Source organism: Arachis stenosperma, chromosome 5 (assembly GCF_014773155.1).
Source record: "Arachis stenosperma cultivar V10309 chromosome 5, arast.V10309.gnm1.PFL2, whole genome shotgun sequence".
Classification (NCBI taxonomy): Eukaryota; Viridiplantae; Streptophyta; class Magnoliopsida; order Fabales; family Fabaceae; genus Arachis; species Arachis stenosperma.
In genome coordinates, this window is record NC_080381.1 from 2,063,231 (window position 1) to 2,087,099 (window position 23,869).

The window sequence follows — 23,869 nt, forward strand, 5'->3', positions numbered from 1 at the left end:
AATATATATATAATGATTAATTTTTTATAAATACATAATATTTTTATTTTAAAAATATGGACTTAGAATATGCGTTTTTATAACCCATATTTTTGTACATCATTTTGATTATTTATTTTAAGAAAAAAAGATAAAAGGTCTTTAACTTTTTTATTTATAGACATTTAATTTTTTAAAGATTCAAAATATATTTAAATTTTTTATTTTTTTTAAATTTGGACATATCGATCCCTCATATTCACTTGAATCTGTAAGATTTAACGAAAAAATTAAACGTGACTTTTGTTATAGTGACCTAATTGATACAAATATATACATGAGAGAATTTTTAAAATATGACAAATTAGACTCATGGATCGATGTATCTAAATTTTAAAAAGGTTAGAGATTTAAATATATTTTTAAATTTTTAAAAACTTAAATATCTGCAAACTAAAAAAAACAAGAATCGATTTATCATTTTCTCTTATTTTAATGAATTACACCAATTAAAACATCAATCAATAATTAATTTATGAAAATATAATATCAATTTGCTTATTTTCTAGTCAACAAATATAACTAAACCTGATTTTTCACGTCGTCAAAAAGCAACAGATATGGGTATCGGATCCAACGGTGGAAGAAGGAAGGGTGCGTACAAGTTTGTGGGACACGGTAGTGTTGCTTAGGTTCAATAGAAAATTGTTGATGCCACGATGTTACTTCGGATTCGTCGGCGAGATTTCCTCTAACATGTTCATTTAGACGCCAATTTCTACAACAAGGTGTCATGTATCGCACCTAATACACATTATATTAATACCACTCATTCAATTCTCCAATTTTATTTCATTTCTATCACTACAACACCTCTGTTACAATAATTTAGTTTTGGATTGTCTCATTTTTTTACATTATTATAAACTCATCAAATGCCGCATTAGACGCTATTGTATATGGTTATGATCATTTGAATTAGATAGATAGATTCTGCCATTTTCCATTAGCATATATCATCAATTGCAGATTCAAGAGAAGGTTAGATATAATATAAAGTTTATATATATATACCTTGTGGCCTACAACTACAAGCATATTCACTTCCCTTTAAAAGGGTCTCGGTTGATTCTGTTTTTGGTCCTTAATTCCCAAGCTTTTTAGTTACTTTCGGCTTTTGGGACCTGTTTGGCTGCGGCATAAAGCTAAAGGCTTCAACTTGTGCAACCAAAGAACTAGCTAGCTAGCTAGAGGGACTCATTACAAATATATTAAGATTGTTGTTTTTATTGTGGAGTTGAAAGAAGGAGAATAGTGATGGGAAGTAGTTATGGTGGCGGAATTGGAGGAGGGGAAGGTGGTTATGGGGTGGTGATGAGTATGACGAGAGAGCCCAAGCCTAGGTTGAGGTGGACAACCGATCTTCATGATCGCTTTGTGGATGCCGTCACCAAACTTGGTGGCCCGGACAGTATGTTTTTCCTTCTTTCTTTTTTCATTCAAATTTATTTTAGCGTTTGTTTTGAGACACTCTAACAAAGATCGAAAGATTGCGACTCAATATTATATTTGTTGGTTTAGATATTAGTATTAAAATTTCAGTTTCTGTATCTAAAATTTCAGTATTTCAGTACTTTCAAAAGGTGGACACATAAGAAACTGAACTTTTTTAGAATGGAGACTAAAATTTTAATGACATTTTATACTTAAAATACTCTCATCTCAATTAATTAATTACAATTTTACTCTTTGTATAAATTAAATTAGAATTTCATTCTTATTTCAGTATCTGTTTTCTACTTTATACCAAACTCAAGATTAAGACTTTCAGTTTCTGTGTTTTCGTCTTTGTCTCTTAGTCTCATTTTTTATCTCTCTTCTAAATGCTAAGAAATTTCTCAATAATAATCTCTTTTATTTAGTTTTATAGGCCTTTTTCACTTTTATGGAGTCAAATCCTTTTTTTCATACCGCTTCTTAAGCAAACTATATAAGTATGATTTTTACTTGCTACTACTAGTTGTTGTTGGTAGTGCTAGCTCATCTTTCACAATTGTGTTTGGTTGCTTCTTTCTTTTTCCTTGATCATGCTAAGTTGATAATGAAAGAGGAGTTTTGGTGGAAAATTGACATGGGAAAAAATGATTTTAAAATTGGCTTTATTTTCTAAATAGTGATTCATGCATGACTTGTGTGGTTTTTTTTTTTTTTTTTTGGTACACTTGATTCCTTGCTTACATGGCTAATTCAATTGTGTTTTCACTCTCTAAAAGTTCATCATTCCATTTTAAAAAAATAAAAATAAAATTGGATTAATTCTATAATATTGATATCCATAGAAGATTCACATAACATAAAGCATGTTAATTTCAGAAGCAACTCCCAAATCTGTTCTGAGGATAATGGGTTTGAAAGGCTTGACATTGTATCATTTGAAGAGCCACTTACAGGTAATATTCACTTTATCCATATGAATATATTATTAAATTATGTCTAAATCTAATGGGTTAATTATTATTTTGGTACCCGAAAAATTTAGATGCTGTAAAGAATGTTATCAACAAAACAATTCCGAAATGATTTGAAAATGCGATAAAAATAACTAATAAATATTATATTCTTTTATAAGTGACAAAAAACTTATGCATTTAGCAAATGTTTTGATCCGAATTTTCACAATAATATTTGAATAAATATTTAGAATATGCACAAAAAAAATCTAAAACAAAATTTGATCTTTAGATTTTTCTTTTATTTTTCAAAATAATTTGAAAATTCACAATAATAAAAATTTTTAAAAAAATCACTGAACATAAAGTTATCAAATTTTAAGAACAAAAATATCTTTGTTTTACAATAACTACAAAAAATTACATCAGATTTAAAGTCTTTTTTTAGAATATATATTTAATATTTGATTTTTTTTGTTACGTTTTTAAATCTTTTATAAACTTATTTATTGTTAGTATTTTTTGGCAAAAATGTAAACTTTGGAGTATATCTTGTAGTTTACTCAAATTCAATAAATTTTTAAAAGGTAGATCAGATTAACAAGTGAACTTAGGGTAGAATTATTAGTCATTAATATTATCATTAGTATCATTTAGCGGTATTCTCAGCAGTAACACAGATTGGTTAAGCTTTGGTAAAAAAAAAACACAGATTGGTTAAGAAACAAGAATTTGGAATCTTTTGTGTGCCGGGCTAATTTTTTTTTTTTTTTTTATACTTTGTATTTACCATCTTTGCTCAAACTTGTTTCAACTTTGTCTTCCATCTTCTTGTTTTTTATCCTATCCATCCTCTAATAATTGCCATTTGGAGGCATAACATGGTTTTTTATTTTATTTTTAATTTTTTTCAGAAGTATAGACTTGGACAACAAGCTAAAAAACAAAATGAAGAACATCACAAAGAGAACAATAGTAAGTTAATTATAAATTTTATTTATTTATTTATTTATTTTTAATTAAGTATATTCCTAATTGGACCAGCTTCAACCATAGAGATTGACAATGTTACCATTTTATTTACCTTGTTCAAAGATTGAAGGTTTTTATAATCTTTATTTTGTTTTTTTCCTTTTAGGATATTCATATGTGAATTTCAGCAATAGCTCTTCAGAGTTTAGCACTAGTTTCAGAGGTGATAATGAAAGAGGGTATGTTAATGTTTTAAGAATTAATGTCACTTCTTTAATTATATACATCATCATGCTTTTCATTATCTAGTTATTATTAAATATTTTATCTACCATAATTAACATCTTAATTTTTGAACAAAATAGAGAAATCCCAATAGCAGAGGCACTTAGACATCAAATTGAAGTCCAAAAGAGACTAGAAGAACAGCTAGAGGTATTTATCATTTATAACATTCAGATAATAATACATTTGGTATTTTTATATTTTATTTTTGGTATTTTTATCAAATCTTGAAAAAAAATAGCTATTTTTTTTGTTATGAAAGTAAAAGTAATGATATACTTTAATATTGTAATTTTTAGTGTTTTTTTTAAATTGTGAAAAGTACACAAATCGGAGGGTTCGATTTCTGTACCTCAAATTTTTTAATTTTTTTAACACAAATCGGACGGTCCAATTTGTGTACCTCTAAAAATCGGACGGTCCGATTTTTGTATCTCTAATAAATCGGACGGTCCGATTTCTACTTCTCTAATTAAACGACTTCACGTTTGAGAATAATACTCGAACAGTTCATATTTTAAAAAAACACAATTACTACTCCAATATTAAAAATAAAAAATTCATGATTTGGCATAGTTTAACTGAAAAAAATGAAAAATAAAAATAAAACAAGCTTCATTACCAATAGGTACAGAAGAAATTGCAGATGAGAATAGAGGCTCAGGGAAAATATTTGCAAGCTGTGTTAGAGAAAGCTCAAAAGACACTTTCCAGGGAAGGTTCAGGCAATAATCTAAAAGCATCAAGAGCTCAATTGACCGAATTCAACTCTGCCTTGTCTGATTTCATGGAAAACATGAACAACAAAAATAGCAAACAAAGTATATTAGACATGAATGATTTTTATAGTAAAGTCCATGGTTCAGATTTCTATAATTACCATGAAGTAATAAGAAAAGAAGAAAATATTGATCAAAAGCCTAAGATTGAAGAGGGTTTAATTCAGTTTGACTTAAACAGCAAAAGTAGCTATGATCTTGTATCTGCAGGTGGTGGTGGATCTGAAATTGAAGCCAAAATGCTTTCATATAGGCTATGATCATTTTAAACTATCATATATTTTTTTTTCTTTTATATTGTTTAACTAAGGTTACATATTAGGAATAAAGTTTATCTGATATCTTTGTCTGTTATGAACAAAAGTTATTGTCTAACCTTGTTTTCAAATCACAGGCTGCTCATGTTTTTGTGGCAGTAAGAATTTGGAAGACACATCAAAATACATATACCAATATATACTCTTTTGATTAACTTTGTTTTTATTGTTTTCATTATTTTAAATTATAAAAGACACTAGAGTAATGATATTGTGCTCACAATTGTAATTAAAATGACAATTTAAGACTTTACATACATTTTACTCTACAACTATAATATAATTTGAGTAAATCGAATGTTCAATTATTTGTTAGCTACTTTAAGTAAGTGTTGGAAATTTCGAATTCCTATACAACAACTTATTAATCAGTGAAAGATTCTTAAGTAAAATTTTAAGCACGTGGATTCATGGTTGATGAGTTCAAATAAAAGGGGAAAAAAATTAAACAATTTCACAATTAAAAGCAAACATGGTTACAAAACCTTCAACTAATAGAAGCAAATTACAACTATGCATGGTCAATAATTGAATTGAATTCAATTGTGTTTTATTATACAAGGAATGGATATAAAAAGTGATGAAAAGGCAAAGGTGTTTGACATCATCATTATCAGAGATAGATTTTTAGGTATTCATCCATGCGTGTGTAATTCACCTCTGGATAAAGCTCTGAAGCTTCTTCTCCTTTATCTCCTATTTCAAAGTTTGTCAAACACCCTTCATAGAAAATATGATAGAAATGCCCAATTCCCACTTGTTGTGCATAGTCCAAATCTGAATTCATACAAAATCGATTATATATTGGTATGAATTATTTAAATAAAAACTGGTCCTATACTCCTATGTATTTTTGGTTACTTGTATGCAACTTATATATTTAAAAAATCCTAATTTATTTCTTCATACAAAAATATATGGGATTGTTTTTGAGGAGCAGAATTAGATAAAGAATAAAAAATTTGCCTAGATTTATAAAGAATATGTGCACTGTCTATGGCAAAAATTTTTTATAGAATTTTGTTATTCTAAAAAGAATAATAGTCACTCTTCGTTAAAAGGTACAATAGACTATAGTATCATCCAAAATATATAAATATACTAGTTTACTAAAATAGTAAAATTAAACTAACATTGTCTATTTTTTTTACTGTGATGCTAAAAAATAAATTTGATTAAAATTAGTCTCGTACACTAAAATCGTGCATGAGATTCTAATTATATAAAAAAATATCCTTAAAATTAGCCAATGTTAATAGTTCATGTCATCAAGTTATATTAGCAAGCCGTTAACAAAAAATAAGTCAAGAGTTAACATAGGACATTAACCAATTTCAAAATTTTTTTTATGCGATTAAAATTTCAGAAGCGATTTTAATGCATGGGACAATTTTAAAAATCTCTTTAAATCTTTAGTCAACAAACTTAAACTTACCTGACATATAAGCGAATAATAATAGATAAATTTATCCATATTTTAAACGATGAAAAACTACTTTATCCAAACTTTTAAATTTATTTGGAAGAGGTTGAAAGTTTACTTTAAAAAAAAATACTAGTTATATATAGTTTGTATGCTTGGTTGTAACTTTAATTATTTATTATATATTACCTCTGATGGGAGAAAGAAAGTCTTGTTCAGGAATGGTGGATTTTTCTAGCTGCTTCCCTAAAAGTGTTTCCCATTTGTGTATGAGTTCTCTCTGTGTGAGAATGTTTTCAGGTGGCCTTAGGTACAGTGTCTTGTTCAAGGTTCTAGGATCATCAATTGTCTTGATTGTGTACCTGGCAACATCATCTTCATCCACATATACAACTGCACCAAACATAATAATATAAGATGGGACACCATATCTTGACTCAAAACTAAAAGATAATAGATTAATAATATAAAATATTTATATTATATACATTTCACTTAATTCATTTTTAATTGATGTGAAACTTTACCTTTTACACTCTATCATGAGAACAACAATAAAGTTTTGTCTCATATATATCAAATCAAATGTTTGTATTGGAATATATATGATTAGATGACTTGTACAATTATTATTAGCTTGATTATTATTTTATGTGATTATAAATGCACTCACCAAACTTTCTTAGTGAGTTTGATGCAGGGGTAGTAGGTGTATATCATCATGCAAATAAAGTCAAATGTAGTTTATGTACATATTAATTATTATACTAATATAGGTAATAATAATGTTTGTAAATTAGATGTATGTAATCATAATAAATGATCTTTTTATGATTTATATATGATAAAATATTTATTTTAAGAAAAAAAATTATACATTAATTTTCGTTATATATAATAGATAGATCATTACAAAAAAAAAAAAATAGCTACCGATTTAGTCATCACTATCATTTAATAATGATTTGGTAATTTTGCTTAAAAATTACTTGCTAAAATCGGTTACTAACAGTTAGCGACTGAAATTAGTAATTATTTTTTATTTTAGCGACCACAAAAATCAGTCGCTAAATCGCCGTTAAATAAGGATTTAGTAACCAATTAAAAAAAAGTCTGTCGCTATTCCTGTAAATTTCTTAAAATTGAGTATAAATATTATTAATTATACCTTTGACATTGCCATTGCCATAGATAAGGACCTTGTCTGTAGGAGGAAGAAGGGTACCCATTTGAGAGAGGTTGCCAGCAAAATAAGCAGCAAAACAATTAGCAGAGACGTAAGTGTAAGGAATGTTGGCATCTTCAATTGCTTTTCTTACTTTCATTTTCTCATCAAATGTCACTCTTCCTGGCTCCATTGCATGTCCCATTAGTGCTGGGTCCATCCCAAATTCTGAAGGCAAGAAACGCTACAACAAGAAGAGTTGTTAGGATTATTTGAATGTGACTTATAAGACTTAACTAGTTATGAAAGTAGTAGTTTAATTACCAGTAACTCTTTGACGTGAAGTTTAATAACTTCTGAAGCTATTAATTACTTAATTATGAAAATATGTCCATTAGTAATAATCATGATGATGTAAAAAAATTGAATAATTATGTACTAGCTATTATTTTAGTTAATAGTTTAGGTTGCAACTAACTAGCTTCCTAGCTCCTCCTATCTGCATGATATTCTTACCAACTCCAATTTATTTGAAAATTTTTTCAAATTTCAATTTTTATAAAATTATTTATTTTGAAAACTTAAAACTATTTTGTAAAAGTACATGAATTTTATATATCAAATATCTATTATTATTTCTACTTATAAAAATTCTGACAAATTTATTTATGAATAAAAAAAATAATTTTGTACCTACAAAAAATAATTTTTGTATAACAAAATTAAGTACGTACCAAATATATTCGAATATTAATTTCATTAATAAATACATTTATTAGTTTTATCTGAATTTTTATGTATAAATAAAATTGCATGATAGTTTATTCTTAATATATCGAATAAATGAAATACTATTTATACATTAAAATTAATTTTATATATTTATGTATAAATATACATATATAGTTTAATTTATTTTTAATTTATATTTAATATTTTAATATATTATATACTAATAATAACAGATTTTACTATACACCTAGCACAGTTCATCTAATAACATTTTTACCATTATTACCATTAAAATGCTACATTAACAACTTACCAGCTAGTTAATATATATATATATATATATATATATATATATATATATATATATATATATATATGAACAAGAGTTGTTGATTTATTATTATAACCCCTTTAATCAATGGAGTAGTTCAAAAGAGGAAGATTCCGGAATGGTATTGTTTTTAATTTAAAATTAGAAAATATTTTTGTTATTTACACTTCTCCTAAAATCAATGTCTCATACTGATTTTTTTTAAGGATCAATACAAGTTAAACTCTAAATTTTTTTTGTTATAAAAATTCTAATATTGTATCATGAAACTATTTTTTTTAAAATTTAAATTAATATAAAAAATAATTATATCTTTGATAATTATATACGTATGACATTTTTGTATCTTTATTTTTAGAATTTTAATTCACAAAAATATTTTTTTTAAATTAGATCATTAAATAAATTATTTAAATAATATTAAATATATAATTATTCATATATTTCTATCTAATAACGTAAATATTTAAAATAAATAATTTCATAAAAACTTATACATATATATATATATATACCTTAACATTTCCAGCTTCCTTGATGGCCTCAACAAGTTTGAGTTGGACCAACAAGTTATGAGACCTAAAATGAACTCCGGACATGGTACAAATGACAACATCCACCATCTTGACGGCGTCGACGAGGCTCCGGTGGTCGGAGAAGGAAGCCGGAACGAGGCGAGCGCCTTGCCGCTTGAAGGACTGAAGAATCTGTAGCTTCTCAACATCAAGCCCTATCTCTGCCCTTTGAATAACATATGTTTCATGCCCTTCTTCTAAGCATGCCTTAACCATCCTCTTCCCAAGATACCCTGTTCCCCCAACCACTAGAACCTTGCTCTTCATCCCTATAATAATTACCTTCTTCCTTAATTAATAAATCAAAATTCAAACTATGTACAATAATTAAGACTTTGTTGTTCTTATAACTCATCAACCTTCAACTATATATATATGTGTGTAAATGTGAGGTGGCTAGTGGGAATAGTAGTCTATGATCATTTTTTTATTCAATTTGATTTTGTTCACCTAAAAATCAAAGCACATGGCTAGGATGTGTTGTTTAATTTGAAGTGCAAGTTACTCATTAAACAACTGAACAGTAAATAAAGTTGCTGGCTAACCAAATGGAAAGAGAAAGTAATTAAAAATTGAGAACAGTGTATGTAAGGTTTGACAAAACAGAGAATTTAAGGTTGGTTAATAGACCTATACTAATACTAACGGAAACATTTCAAGTGCACTAGGGAGCACCGGTGCACCAGTTATTTTAACCGTTGATTTTAATTAATATATATTATATATATTTTTTATAATTCAGATTAACGGTTAAAACAACTGGTACATCAGTACTCTCGGTGCACTTGAAATGCTTCCAATACTATATATGGTTTGAATAAATTTAAACTTAAACGTGGTGTGTACTAGTCAAATATGAACAATTTGTGGAACCCCTTCTGTTTCATGTGGTCTCTTAATTAATCAGAAGTACTAGTTCTATGTAATTAATAAGAGAATTAGTTGTAGTTAGTTTGATATTAAATGAATAATCCATTGTTAAACTAAATATTTAATTATGCGTTCAAAAATTGCAAAAAGGAGATACAACCAAAAAAATTAATATTCTTTTTCTTTTTTTTTTTCTTTCCTTTTACTGTTGTTGCATTTTTTTTCTGATTCACATTTTAATTAAAAGTGCAGAATAAAACGAGGAGAAACATATGAATTCAAAAAATATAGTAAAATGTGTGTTTTTCAAAAAAGTTTCCATATTTCAAACATATAAATTCTAATACTAGAAAGACATAAAAAATCTCACTAATAAAAAGAGCATCCAAAAATGGATATTTCAAAACATCAAAAAATCTAAATTAAGAAAGATAAAGTAAAAGAAATGACTAACAAGCATATATAAACCCTTGGAATTTGAATCTTTTAAATTTTAGATTTTTAATAAAGTGAGATCTTTCATTATTAAATATTTTTTTTTCATATTTTTTTTTTGTCCTACTTATAAAATAAATGGTGATAGATCATACTTTATTCTCTAAATTCAAACCTTTGAACACCACCTTATCTTCAAATCAATGACTTTGAAATTTTACCCCACCGTTGGGTTCAATAATTCATTAATTAATCATTAAATCATAGGTTTAGGGTATAGCAATTTGTGATGAATTTATTGGTAGGTTTAGTTTTGTTGGACTCTTTTCTCTAATTAGGAAAGGTTAGACTTCAAGACTCAACATTTGTCAAACTTGAGTAGGTAGCATTTGATTTATGAAGGAAGACTTGAGTACGACGAAAACTACGTTTGTGATGATTATTATTCATATTATTGCTTTCATAAAAACAGGTAAAACGTCTTTTTATAAAAGAATTTCGCTAGGAAGATAATGGACTATTTATACCATTCGAATACAAGGGATAATAAACATCTTCTCGAAAAATTAGTTTAATTTTTGGGTTCATCACTTTTCGGATCTAGCGCTTTAATACCATGTCATGATACCACTCATCCCAAAAACTTCAGCTGATGAAAAAATATAACACTAATGATTATATCTCTAATACTCCATAAACATCCATTGTACACATTGTATAAATATTTCATTGGCTCCTCATACTTTTCCTTTTATAAAAATACTTATATGTCGCATTATTATACATATTAATAAAGTGGTTATTTTTTAATTTTTTAACAAACTAGAATAAAATTGATTTTTTTATAACAATAATAATAAATTTAATTGTTATCAGATCCAGACGAACCGACCAATTTACATAACTCACTGAATTATTTTTTTTAGTTTTTTTAAACAAAAATTAGAGATATATTTGTCTTTTATAAAAAAATTTAAACATGATTCGATTTAGATTGTGTAAATCAGTCGGATCAAATCAGGTCTAATAATTATAGTGTAAATAATTGGATTTTTTTTGTGACTCCACAATTGAATTTATTATTATTGCTATAATAAACTGATTTTGTTCTAATTTATTAAAAAATAAATTATTAATTAATTTAATAAAAATATCCAATAATATTATAATATATATAAATATTTTTATATAAAAAAAGATATTTTTAGTATTTTTATGAAAGTGGTCTTCTTATTCAAAATATGCACTTTGTTTATTTGGAAGAGTCAAAATATGCACTTAAGTTGACTTCTGTAGTTCTGTGAAGAGATAACATGAATATTGGAATTTAATTAGAGCCTATCTAATATAAGGACATAGCAAAGAGAGAGAGAAATTAAAGAGATGGAGAAGAGCAAGGTGCTTATTATTGGAGGAACAGGGTACATAGGAAAGAAATTGGTGAAGGCAAGTTTAGGTTTGGGACATGAAACTTATGTTCTTCAAAGGCCAGACATTGGTCTTGACATTGATAAGCTTCAGCTTCTATTTTCATTTAAGGAGCAAGGTGCTAAGCTTCTCAGAGCTTCCCTTGATGATCATCAAAGCCTTGTCAACGCCGTGAAGCAAGTTGATGTGGTGATTTCCGCCGTAGCCAGTGTTCCCTTCCGCGGCCACCATATACTCCAACAGCTCAAACTTGTTGATGCTATCAAAGAGGCCGGGAATATCAAGGTAATACTAATCTTATATTTGAATCATAATTGGTTTATAGTATAAAACTATCACTAAACCTTTTGTTACCAAGCTTAGTTGCCTAAATGTTTTTACCTTTTTTTTGCATAGTTTGTAATTTGTAACTAACTGTACACGTGTAGAATGGAGAGTTATTTGGTTGGTTGAGGTGATAAGTAACTCTGTATAGAGTATATATTGGTCGAATAGTTAGTTCATTCATTCGTTTAAGTATTGGAAGTTTAAATCTTTTATTGTGGATACAACCTCTCAAACGAAGTTCAGAATCATGACAAATTAATGGGAAAGTATAGGGAGCCAATGGCTTAAGCGTATAATGTGTACAATGGAGGTTTATGAAGTATTAGAGATATGACCATTAGTGTTACATTGTCCTATCAGGTTACTCTTTTGGGATGAGTAGGTTCATGATATGGTATTAGAGTTCTAGATCTAAAAGGTCAAGAGTTCGATCCTTGTTAAACTTTAAAATCATCTTAAGTTTTTAGGATGAGTGGTTTTATGACATGAGATGTTTATCCGGATGGTTATTCTAGATAGTATAGGTGATGTTCATTTTATTCATAGACAAAAAATTTAGCCCATTATACACATTGTATGCTTAGGTCATTGACTCCCTAGCACTACTCCCAATTAATCTTTATCCTATCGAATTAAAAGATACTATATATATATATACATGAAATGTGTGATCAGTGATGGTTGTTGATCAATCATTTCATTTATCTGTAACTTCTCTCTCAAGTAATCATGAGAACATGATTGTAAATTTTTTCTCTTCAATACTCTATTCTTGAGTTATTTTGATATTCTTTAATAAATTTGAGCATTTTTTACATATATATTGATTAAAATCTAAAATATTGTGGATTACAAAATAGGTGTTTCGAAACTTACCTGAAATTAATATAATTTGAGTCTAAACATGAGGTGCAAGTTCTTTTTGCTGGGTGAGCTCCAATATCTTCTCTCACAGGAGTGTCATTCGAAAAATTAGTCTCCCATAAAAAAAACAAAAAATAAAGAATTTATAAAATAAGAAATCAACTAACTTAACACTCTAATATTTTAAATTGGATATAACATTTTCTCATCTTATATTCTTTTACTTCATTTTTTTTCAAAATCTTTTTAGTAGTCAAGAGCTCCTCTTAGTATTCCAATATGATTATATGGCCTATCTATTATATATTGTAACATTAATTTTATCACATTTTGCAAAGCTAATTTTTGTGCTAATGATTTTGTACATACAGAGATTTTTGCCTTCTGAGTTTGGGACAGACCCAGCAAGAATGAAGCATGCGTTGGAGTCAGGAAGAGCAACATATGATGATAAAATGGTAGTGAGAAAAGCCATAGAAGAGGCCAACATACCATATACCTATATTTCTGCTAACGGTTTTGCTGGTTACTTTCTTGGTGGCCTATGTCAATTTGCCCAAATTACCCCTTATGTTGACTCTGTAGTCTTGTACGGAGATGGCAATGTCAAGGGTAAGTGGGTAACTAACTAATAGTATAATACCAAATTATTTATCCCCTTCTATTATTTTATAACTGATTATTTTTAAATTGAACAGGAATTTATGTAGATGAAGATGATATAGCTATGTATACTATCAAAACAATAGATGATTCAAGAACACTTAACAAGACAGTATACATAAGACCACCGAAAAACATTTTATCCCAAAGAGAAGTTGTCCAAATTTGGGAGAAGCTAATTGGAAAAGAACTGCAGAAATCTTCAATTTCTGTACAAGAGTTTTTAAGTTCCATGAAAGGTAATGAGATCAATCAACAACTTACAAACAATTATTATTGTGATCTCTAGATAGTAGTTGGCTGAAAAATGTTTTGAATGTGAAAACAGGGAAACCATATGAAGTGCAAAGTGGAATGGTGCATTATTATCATGTTTGCTTTGAAGGTTGTCTAACAAATTTTGAGATAGGAGAAGATGGGGTTGAAGCTTCTCAACTTTATCCTGAAATCAACTACACTACTGCACATGAATACTTGAAACGCTTTCTATAAAGTATTGTGGATGTGTTAAAATACGGTGAAAATTCAGGTGCAGTATACTTTAGGTGAAGTTGATAGTTAAGAATTATTAGATCAAAATTTAGTCAAATCAATCAAATCATCTAATAACTCTTAGTTATCAACTTCACGTGAAGTTGCTTGCGGCTGTACCTGAGTTTCCACCGTTAAGTATTTAGCAAGTTAATTAAGTTGGTTATGGTTCATTCAGTTAACGATTCGTTTAGTTTCATTGTCAACCTGTTGCTTCATTGGATTTGAAGTTGAACTTGGTTAAAAATTGTGTTAAGTACTTTTATAATAAAAGAAGTAAAATAATTTTATACGTACATATAATGACATAATATTACATTAATAAAAATAAGTATTTTTAATAATAATTATTTAAAAAAATAATATAATTATATAATTGTGTAAAATTTTATATACGATTAATATATTAAAATTAAATTCATAAAAAAAATTACACTTTTGAATGTATTTACATAATACTTCTTGCCATTGCAAAGAAGTAGATGTGATCAACAAAACAATAGTGTTATGTATTAAGATTATTATTAATAAAAGTTTTTAAATTTGTTATTTAATTAAATACTTAAAGAAGTAGATGACACTAATAAGACTTCTGTTCCTGGGAGGGAGCCACCCATGATCAATGCACTCTATTCTTCGTGAAAGGTTCACTTCAATTAGGTGCTACATTACATCAATGCAATAATGTACCCTTTTTAATAATAATAGGGTGCGAAATTTGACCAATGCAATAATATACCCTTTCACACTAAAATTATTTACGGAATAATAAAAAGATATCTTCTTTCTAGAATTAAGCTGCTTCTGCATATTGCTCCATTTTTAATAATAGGGTGCGAAATTTGACCAATTTGAATGAGTTTTATAATTAATTTATTCATTTGTTTAAATAAATATAAAAAATTTAAATATTTAAATAAAAATTTAAATTTATGACAAATTAATTTTTAATTTATTAAATTAAAAGATATCAAAAATATTTTAAAAAATAATAATAAGGTGCGGAATTTAAATAACATAGATCGTGCCTCTAATGATCGATAAAAAAAAATCGCGGTTCCATGAATGAAATAAGAATAAATATATACACTATATATATTATTTTGTTACACAAATTAATCTCTCGATGTTTTATATTTATCAAAAAAGTTAGATAAATTAGTTTTCATAGTTGTTAAATAAAAAACATATAAAAGTTTTCAATAATATTTTAAAACTTTTAAATTAATGCTTCTGCCTAGCTACGTGGAGTCGTAGACAAAAAGTTTGATACAAAGGCTAATTTGCCTACCGACAAAAAAAAACTAATTCACTAATTAAAATATATTAAAAATTAAAATTTAATAAAAAAAATTATGACCGATTTGATTATTATTCGGTAAATAATTTTACTTTTCTTTCCACTGCTACAAACTAAAATACTTAAGCAAAGGGCCGGGTTTACTTTGAATGACAAAGTAACGTTATTCATTTGTGATGTATATTAAAATCAACCATTAAAATTAATTATTAATATAAAATATATATTAAAATATAAAATACAGTAAAAATAAATTAAATAATATATATATATAAATATATAATAATTAATTTTAATATATAATAATATTTTTATTTATTTGTAAGTACTTTCAAGTTATTTAATAAAAAACAAAAAATATTACTAAAATTAATTTAGTAATTAAAATTTATTAAAAATTAAAAAATTAAAATTTATTAAAATTAAAGTCTATAATAACAAAATTTTTTAGAATTGGGTTAGACTATTATTTTATAATAATTATATTAAATATATATTAAAATTGTTTATCAAAATTAGTTATCAGTATAAAATATATATTAAGATATAAAAATATATTAAAAATAAAATAAATGATATATATTTAATTATATAGAAATACGCTGATTTGATAATTAATTTTTTTGGACACATAATGATTTTGTATTCTATAAATATTTAACTTTTCTTTCAAGTGGTACAAACTATACAAGTATACAACACTTGAACTAAGGAAGTGGTTTACTTGGATGACAAAGTTAACATTGATTTGTGGATATCTCAAAGCTATATTATATAATGGTAAATGCTACAGTGCTTATCATTTTGTACTTAAGTTATTAAAAAAGGTAAATAAATAATATTTAATAAATTTTATATGATTTATTTTTTATTTTAAATATTTTATTTTTTATTTTAAAAAAAAAATTAGACAATTTAGACACTATAACAAAGACACCATAGAACTCACCTTATATAATATATATAATAAATAATCTATATGTACACTCCAAGTCTCCAAGACATAAATGGCAGGCCTTATTAGCATGTTACTGTATAATAAGGGCCCATCAACCACATATTCATTGTATACCATAAAACTAAAAAAACAAGATATTTGAGAGAATGAGAGAGAGAGAGAGGATGTTGAAGAGCAAGGTGCTTATTGTTGGGGGAACAGGGTACATAGGAAAAAGGTTGGTGAAGGCAAGTTTAGATGAAGGGCATGAAACATATGTTCTTTATAGACCAGAGATTGGTGTTGATATTGAGAAAGTTCAGCTTCTATTGTCATTCAAGGAACAAGGTGCTAACCTTGTAACAGCTTCCTTTCATGATCATCAATCCCTTGTCAATGCTGTCAAGCTTGTTGATGTTGTCATTTCCGCCATTTCTGGTGTTCATATCCGCAGCCATCAAATTCTCTTACAACTTAAGCTCGTTCATGCTATCAGGGAAGCCGGAAATATCAAGGTATACCATTCAATTTCATTTTTATGTATAAACCTTTTTTTTATTTTTTTGTTACCAAAGATAAGGTACTCGAACTCGCGACTTAAGTACGATTTAAGTAAGTATAGAAAAACTATATCATTTAAGCTATAACTTATTGGCTTATCTATAAAGTATTAATAATACTAGAAAAAATATTTATATGAAAACACTTATTATAGAAAACAGTAAAACACGCGTTGAACAAGGGCGCCTCTTATTTGAGGAGCACTACTTTACTAGGGTTGTTCCTTTTATTTGCTATTTGGGTCAAAAGCTATTAAAGCCCAATAGAAAGTCTTTTTTTTTTCCTTATTTATAAAAAATTCATTTATTTATTTTTTATTATAAATTATATTTATCTTTAAAATTAATATAATGCATCTATTTTTTTTAAAAGATACATAATATATTTTTAAGTTTAAAATTAAGATACATTTATACAGATAAATATTTTTTGTTAATTAAGATAAATTTTTGTGTTGACAACTTTGTTAAAATTATAATGAAAATCTTGATGAGTAAATAATTGAATATTTGTTGTTGGTTTAGTTAATTCAATTAATTTTTTTGTTTCTTATTAATGTCTTGATGAGTTCAATAACAAATTTATCCTAAGTTTTTATGCATTTTAATGATTGATGACAAATTTTAATGTTGGTATTTTATATTTGAATTTTTTTTGTTATTTGATTTTTGAATTTGTACTTTGATAATATTATAAGAATTTGATTGATATGGTATTTTAAATTTAGATGACATTTTATCATTTATATAAACTATAATTATATTTTAGTATATTTATTTATATTTCATTTACATAAATTTGTGCATTTTTTATAGTTTGATCCTTTTAATTACTGCATGTAACAATCATTAAATTTTGTAAAACTAATGTTTAATTAATTTAATTGTAAAAATGTTACTTATGTATAATAGAGATTTTTGCCTTCTGAGTTTGGGATGGACCCAGCAAGAATGGAACATGCTTTGGAGCCAGGAAGAGTAACATTTGATGACAAAATGGTGGTGAGAAAAGCCATAGAAGAAGCAAAGATACCACATACCTATATTTCTGCTAATTGTTTTGCTGGTTACTTTCTTGGTGGTCTTTGCCAACTTGGCGTTATCATGCCTTCAAGGGATTCTGTGGTCTTCTATGGAGACGGCAACGTCAAGGGTAACTAAACTATGCATTTACTTATATATATATAAAAGTAATATAATTGAATTTTTACTGTTACTAAATAACCAGATTTTGAAAATTGAATCGATCATTAAACTAATGAAATTAGAGATTTAAAGCTTCAACTGACATTAAATTGATTATAATAAAATAATATATTTATATAAAATATATAATTTTTAAAATATTAAATTTTTTGTTATTTATTTTTAAAGCAATTAATCATTAAAAAATTATACTGATTTGATCCATCAACTGTTTTCTAACTATTTTTTCGATTTTTAACTAGTTTATTAACAATAAATTTTTATTTTGAATCTAATTGATGGTCGATTTTCAATTAACCGAATTGAATCGACCAATTCGATTTAGTTTTCAGAATCATGCTAAATAGTAAATAATAATGTGATAAAATGAGATATATTATAATTTAATTACTTTCAAGCTTTCTTTCCTAACGTAAAGGATTAAATTAAACTCAAATATTTATGAAAAAAAATTATATAAACCAAAATAATTAAAAATTACAATTTTACAGATACAAAAATTGATTAACCCTATCATTTATGAAATTTCATGATTCATGTTATTGTCATGCATCTTGGACATACAAAATTTAGTTGAATTTATTATTGTTGAAGTTAGTTGAACATACATATGTCTAATTAAGTAGCATATACCATTTGATTAATTATATAATTAATAAAATATTATGTCTCTCAAATTTGACAGCTATTACAGTGGATGAAGATGACATAGCCAAGTATACTATTAAGACAATAGATGATCCTAGAACTTTGAACAAAACAGTTTATATAAGGCCACCTAAAAACATATTATCGCCGTTAGAAATTGTACAAACTTGGGAGAAGTTGATTGGGAAAGAGTTGAAGAAATCTTCAATTTCTGCTGAGCAATTTTTGAGTTCAATGAAAGGTGAGAATGTTAGATACACATATATATAGTAATAATAGTGAAAATAACAATAGAAAAGGAACTCAAGGTTGTTAATTACATTATTAATTTTGAAACATGCAGGAAAATCATATGCAGAACAAGTGGCAATGGTACATTACTACCATGTTTGCATTGAAGGGTGTCTTGCAAATTTTGAGATAGGAGATGGTGGAGTTGAAGCTTGTGAACTCTATCCTGAAGTGAAGTACACTACTGTTCATGAATACATGAAACGTTACTTATAGAATAAGGGTTTGGTATGGGATGAATATGTATTTGAATTTAATTAGTAACAAATTAAATAATTAATAAATGTGTGTCATGTATGTCTTTAAGCTAAGCAAGAACAAAGTGGCATATATACTTGTAATATTTTATATCTTCCATGGCTAATGAAAGGAAGGCCAAAGAGGATCAAACGTATGATGCTTTTAAAATGATCATATTTTATTGGAATAAAATACATCATTAAACCAAACATCAATCAATATTATATAAAAGTCTCAAAACTAAAAACGTTATATGCATATTTTTGTGCATATATCTATATAAATCGAATCAATATAATTTAAATTAGTAAAAAATAATGTAAATTGAAATTACTTGTTTCATTTATCTATTACATATTTATTCAGAATAAAAAATAATAAATAGTTATACATTATAAAATAATTAATTATATTGATATAATATATAATTTAAAAAATAATTAAAATAATAAAATATAAATATAGTACTTTAATTATTTTAATTAATGAAACAGATTAATTTTAATTTACATTATTTTTTACTAATTCAAATCATATTGATTCGATTTAGTATTATAATGTATAATTTGAATTTAGCCAATTGGATTTATATAAATATATGCACGAGGACATGTGCTAATTTTGAGATTTTTATGTAATATCGATTGGTATTTAATTTAATGATGTGTTTTACCCTATTTTATTGGCTTAGATAAGTGTCTAGTTCTATAAAATATATATTTTTTATTGTAGTATTTATCAATTTTTCGCTTTAAATATAATAATTTAAATAATCTCCACTTTAGTCTGTATTATTAGTATCTCTAATTTTTATTTTAGTATTTATCAATTTTTTTTGTTTTAAATCTAGCAAAATTTTTAAATAATGCTAAAATATCTTGCCGCATAACATTTTTGCTTGCAGGTAGCATAAAATTAATAGATTAAATTAAGAACAGAAACTAAAATAAAAGTCTTTTAAATAGTGTCAAATGGACTAATTTGTTCTATTTAGATCTACTCAATTAAATTTAATTTGTAGGTTAAATAATCTGAGTCAGCTATATATTAAGTATTTACAAATATCTAAAATAGAAAATTAGTAAAACTAAACGGGTCTACTTGCTAATTTTTTTGGCAAAATAAATTATTTTTAATTAAAAAATAAAAAAAATTGGACTAAAATATCCAATTTTATTGAGTTAAAACATGAGATATTTGAAATAAAATTTGAGATATTTGGTTATATTATTAAAAAGTTGTTAAAAAATTTAAAAAATGAAACACATAAACGGATTAAATAAATTAGTCCATTTAATTCACATATTTTTTTTTTAAATGTCATCTTAGGCATAATTTTTTTTAATGTATTTTTATATGAATTTGTTAAAAATAAGAGCATGTCATTATATTTTTATAAATATTTAAACAAATAAAAAAATCAGCACAATTTATTTTTGTCTCAATTTAACCACTAAAGCAAAGATTTTTGTAATAATTACAGCTTAACTCTTATCAGCGATTGTTAATATTATTCAAGTATTCATATTTACTTTTTTTTCCGGGTTTTTCTTTCTAACTATATTATTGGCGCTTTTCTCTTGCATGAGTTGAGAGGTGCACCTTCAAAATGGTTTTATCCACTTCTATTATTCTCTCTTATTCTCTAATTTCAACAACTTCCCTTCCAATTCCAACTGTAAGAAACTGTTTTCAAGTTAATCACACATTATATAATAATAGCTACTCAATTTGATTATATCATCATCTTACTTGATTGCTTGTCTGAGACTCTAGGTTGTGAAGTTGGAATCTTTTTCCCCAAAAAATGGTGGGTTTATCAGAATTGGAGGATTTACTTCTTCAATGGCACCCAGAAATCGAAGATTAGCTACTTGTTCTGTTTCAGGAGATGGCTCTTCCTCTATTGGCACTGATGTGCCTTTCCCTTCTGATTACCCTGAGCTTCTGGAACAAGTAAGTGTCATCATTCACCCTTCTGCATCAATTTCCTTTTCTTTTGGTTAATTGTAACATAGTGTCATCAATTCACCTTTCCTCTGTTGGCACTGATATGCCCTTCCCTGTTGAATATCCGTTCTTTTGAATAACCATTTACATAACCATTTACCTTCCTTTAGATAACCACTTACATTTATACGGTGAATGTGAAAGAGAGTTTTTTTAATGACATGTCGTTACATGACAGTATCAAAACTAAATTCTAATAGTTAATGTTAATGGATTAATGTAGTGGTGGTCTGCTTTTATGTGCCAATTTTATGCAGTTCATAGTGTATATAAAATTTACTTAACCCCAGAAAAGGGGCGAAAATGCTAATGTAATACTAAAAATTATGTGTCTTTGTTAATGGCTCAACCAACAGGCTAGAGTTGCAGTGGAATTGGCCATGAAGGATAACAAACAGCTAATGGTGAGTCATATGTGATAGTGATTTTTCTATTAGGAATAGTTAGTCAAGAATGAAAGTTACACACACCAAAGTGAGGAGCTATTATTAGAGACTGTAATGAACAGCAATCTTATACAGGAGATTGAGTTTCCGACAGCAGGACTTGCGTCCGTACCAGGTTCTTCATGTTCCAGTTTCCTAATTCCCCCCCATCATTTGTGGATTCTTGGTTTGGACTGTGTTTTAATTTGATTTCTTTCCCTCCATTATGACATCAGGTGATGGTGAAGGTGGAATTGAGATGACTGAGAGCATGCAATTGATTCGTGAATTTTGCGATCGCTTTGTCAGTGCAGAGAAAGCAACTCGAACAAGAATAGTAATCTTCTTGATTTAGAGCATCATTCTTATGTTTTATTTCAACACATACAACTTTTTGCAGTTAGCTTCAAGTGTCTTGTTCTACGACTTTTTACAAAATGCTTTCACTTTCTCATTTATATATTGTTTCCTTTTTTCCTCATGTAATTAACTTGTTATTGTCTCGAATGCTATCTCATTCAAATGTTTATCTTGTTCAGTAGAGGTTGTTATGCAGTGTTTTCGTTGTCAAGATTCAATTTCATCACTTGCAGCTATGCATAACCCTGTAAATATCAGTTTTTTCCAGAGGCTAGTGAAGTGGACTTTGCTAGAAAATCAGTCTTTGGTGGAGCTTCTTTTAAGCTAGACTATCTGACAAAGCCTTCATTTTTCGAAGATTTCGGTTTTGTTGAAAAAGTAAAAATGTCTGACAGAGTGAAGGAAGGAGATGAACTCTTCTTGGTAGCCTATCCTTACTTTAATGTCAATGGTAGATCCTAACTTCTTTGGTATTGTTATATAAGCAATAGAAGTTTCTTGACTACTGTTCCATTGTATTTCAGAAATGCTTGTTGTGGAAGAATTGTACAGAGATGCAGTCTTGAACACTGAACGGAAACTCATTATTTTCAACGGAGAAATCGATCGGATAAGATCTGGGTGTATCTTTTGCAAAAATTGAGCAGTGATTTTATATTTGAGCTTGATGCACCTGCTCCTATCCAGCTTTTATTTCTACTTTTTGCAAAATCATTGTTTGATGGCAATCAGAAAAGAAGGTACCACAATGTAGAAAATCAAAGATTTTATCAGCGAGTTTTTTAACGCTAAAATGTCTCATAGTCCTTCTGTCATTAGCCATAATATAGTTATCCTTGAACGATTCAAGATTATCCACCATTCTTCTACCCAAAGCTTGCTGCACTCACCAAGACCTTGCTGCCAATGATGGAAACCGTGTATTACATTCATAATTTCAAGGGCCGCAACGGAGGAACACTTTTCAGGTTTGCTTCATAATTAACTTTATGTTGGAATTGAAGATCATGCTTAGGAGTGAAATATTTCATGGCTAATATTATGGTAATCTGGAAAATTTTCAATGTTTTGCTTGAAGATTAAATAGAATTTATGTTGATGGAAGACTTGGTTAGCTTAATAATTGCATGTGGAACTTATGTTCTGTGTGTTTATTTCAATTGCCATAGGTGCTATCCTGGACCCTGGAAGGTCCTGCGGTATGTGGGTAATAAATATATTTGTGTGCATCAGCAAGATACTATGCCATCACTAAAGGAAGTTGCCCTTGAAATTCTTCCAACTTCCTGAAATTTTTACAAGCTGTAATGGTAAGCAATTATGGTGGTGTCCTTGTGCCATATCACTTAGTGGACTCACTATGCTATTTGTATAGACAAGAAGCAACATTGGCAATTAAATTTTTTGTTTTTTATGTTTCTTGTTTTTCATGGGAGTAAGACTAATGAAAAGCAAATTTATGAAGCTTCAGAAGACACACTTTGTATTAGCAGAATGCATCAAGTGTCTTTATTAAGGACTGATCAGCAACAAGGGGTTGCTGAAATCATTGTAATAGTTGTGGCTCAAAGAAATGGCGTTTTTTCCTTAGCAAATAATAAGTGGTCTTAATAGCTAGCAAGTTAGTTTGAAAAGTAATCTGAGATAAAACTTTATTTATTTGTCTGTTTGTGTTGTTTAGTGCACAAATAACTTTATGTAACAAGTAACAACCACCTGAACTGATTGGTTAAACAAGTAACAAGTAATAACTTTATATAACAAGT

The 23,869-nt window shown here is 27.3% G+C and overlaps 5 protein-coding genes across 6 annotated transcripts; 4 read left to right on the forward strand and 1 right to left on the reverse strand.

The window, feature by feature from the left end:
* The first annotated feature begins 812 nt into the window (after nucleotides 1-812).
* LOC130981884 (myb family transcription factor PHL11) lies at nucleotides 813-5,007 on the forward strand. The gene is made up of 6 exons (XM_057905626.1): nucleotides 813-1,450; nucleotides 2,353-2,429; nucleotides 3,344-3,404; nucleotides 3,568-3,640; nucleotides 3,767-3,836; nucleotides 4,315-5,007. Exons 1-6 carry the CDS (start codon nucleotides 1,297-1,299, stop codon nucleotides 4,723-4,725), a joined length of 846 nt encoding a protein of 281 aa, XP_057761609.1. The 5' UTR covers nucleotides 813-1,296; the 3' UTR covers nucleotides 4,726-5,007.
* Nucleotides 5,008-5,204: 197 nt separating this feature from the next.
* On the reverse strand, nucleotides 5,205-9,360 carry LOC130981883 (isoflavone reductase homolog). Its single transcript, XM_057905624.1, has 4 exons — nucleotides 8,949-9,360; nucleotides 7,374-7,614; nucleotides 6,395-6,598; nucleotides 5,205-5,559 (listed from the first exon to the last, which is right to left on the reverse strand). The coding sequence occupies exons 1-4, from the start codon at nucleotides 9,273-9,275 to the stop codon at nucleotides 5,396-5,398; spliced, it is 936 nt and encodes a 311-aa protein (XP_057761607.1). The 5' UTR covers nucleotides 9,276-9,360; the 3' UTR covers nucleotides 5,205-5,395.
* Nucleotides 9,361-11,584: 2,224 nt separating this feature from the next.
* Nucleotides 11,585-14,427, forward strand: LOC130980112 (bifunctional pinoresinol-lariciresinol reductase-like). Its single transcript, XM_057903756.1, has 4 exons — nucleotides 11,585-12,026; nucleotides 13,304-13,544; nucleotides 13,631-13,834; nucleotides 13,924-14,427. Exons 1-4 carry the CDS (start codon nucleotides 11,697-11,699, stop codon nucleotides 14,085-14,087), a joined length of 939 nt encoding a protein of 312 aa, XP_057759739.1. The 5' UTR covers nucleotides 11,585-11,696; the 3' UTR covers nucleotides 14,088-14,427.
* Nucleotides 14,428-16,446: 2,019 nt separating this feature from the next.
* Nucleotides 16,447-19,523, forward strand: LOC130980111 (bifunctional pinoresinol-lariciresinol reductase-like). Its single transcript, XM_057903755.1, has 4 exons — nucleotides 16,447-16,878; nucleotides 17,836-18,076; nucleotides 18,815-19,018; nucleotides 19,121-19,523. Exons 1-4 carry the CDS (start codon nucleotides 16,531-16,533, stop codon nucleotides 19,282-19,284), a joined length of 957 nt encoding a protein of 318 aa, XP_057759738.1. The 5' UTR covers nucleotides 16,447-16,530; the 3' UTR covers nucleotides 19,285-19,523.
* Nucleotides 19,524-20,860: 1,337 nt separating this feature from the next.
* Nucleotides 20,861-23,716, forward strand: LOC130980110 (protein LPA3). 2 transcript variants are annotated; one of them, XM_057903753.1, is made up of 9 exons: nucleotides 20,861-20,986; nucleotides 21,085-21,264; nucleotides 21,675-21,722; nucleotides 21,840-21,879; nucleotides 21,980-22,080; nucleotides 22,362-22,554; nucleotides 22,628-22,726; nucleotides 22,954-23,071; nucleotides 23,273-23,716. In XM_057903753.1, exons 1-9 carry the CDS (start codon nucleotides 20,918-20,920, stop codon nucleotides 23,391-23,393), a joined length of 969 nt encoding a protein of 322 aa, XP_057759736.1. In that variant the 5' UTR covers nucleotides 20,861-20,917; the 3' UTR covers nucleotides 23,394-23,716. The 2 variants fall into 2 exon arrangements, with proteins under 2 accessions (XP_057759736.1, XP_057759737.1); XM_057903754.1 differs by having other exon boundaries at nucleotides 22,980-23,071.
* The last annotated feature ends 153 nt before the right edge of the window (nucleotides 23,717-23,869 follow it).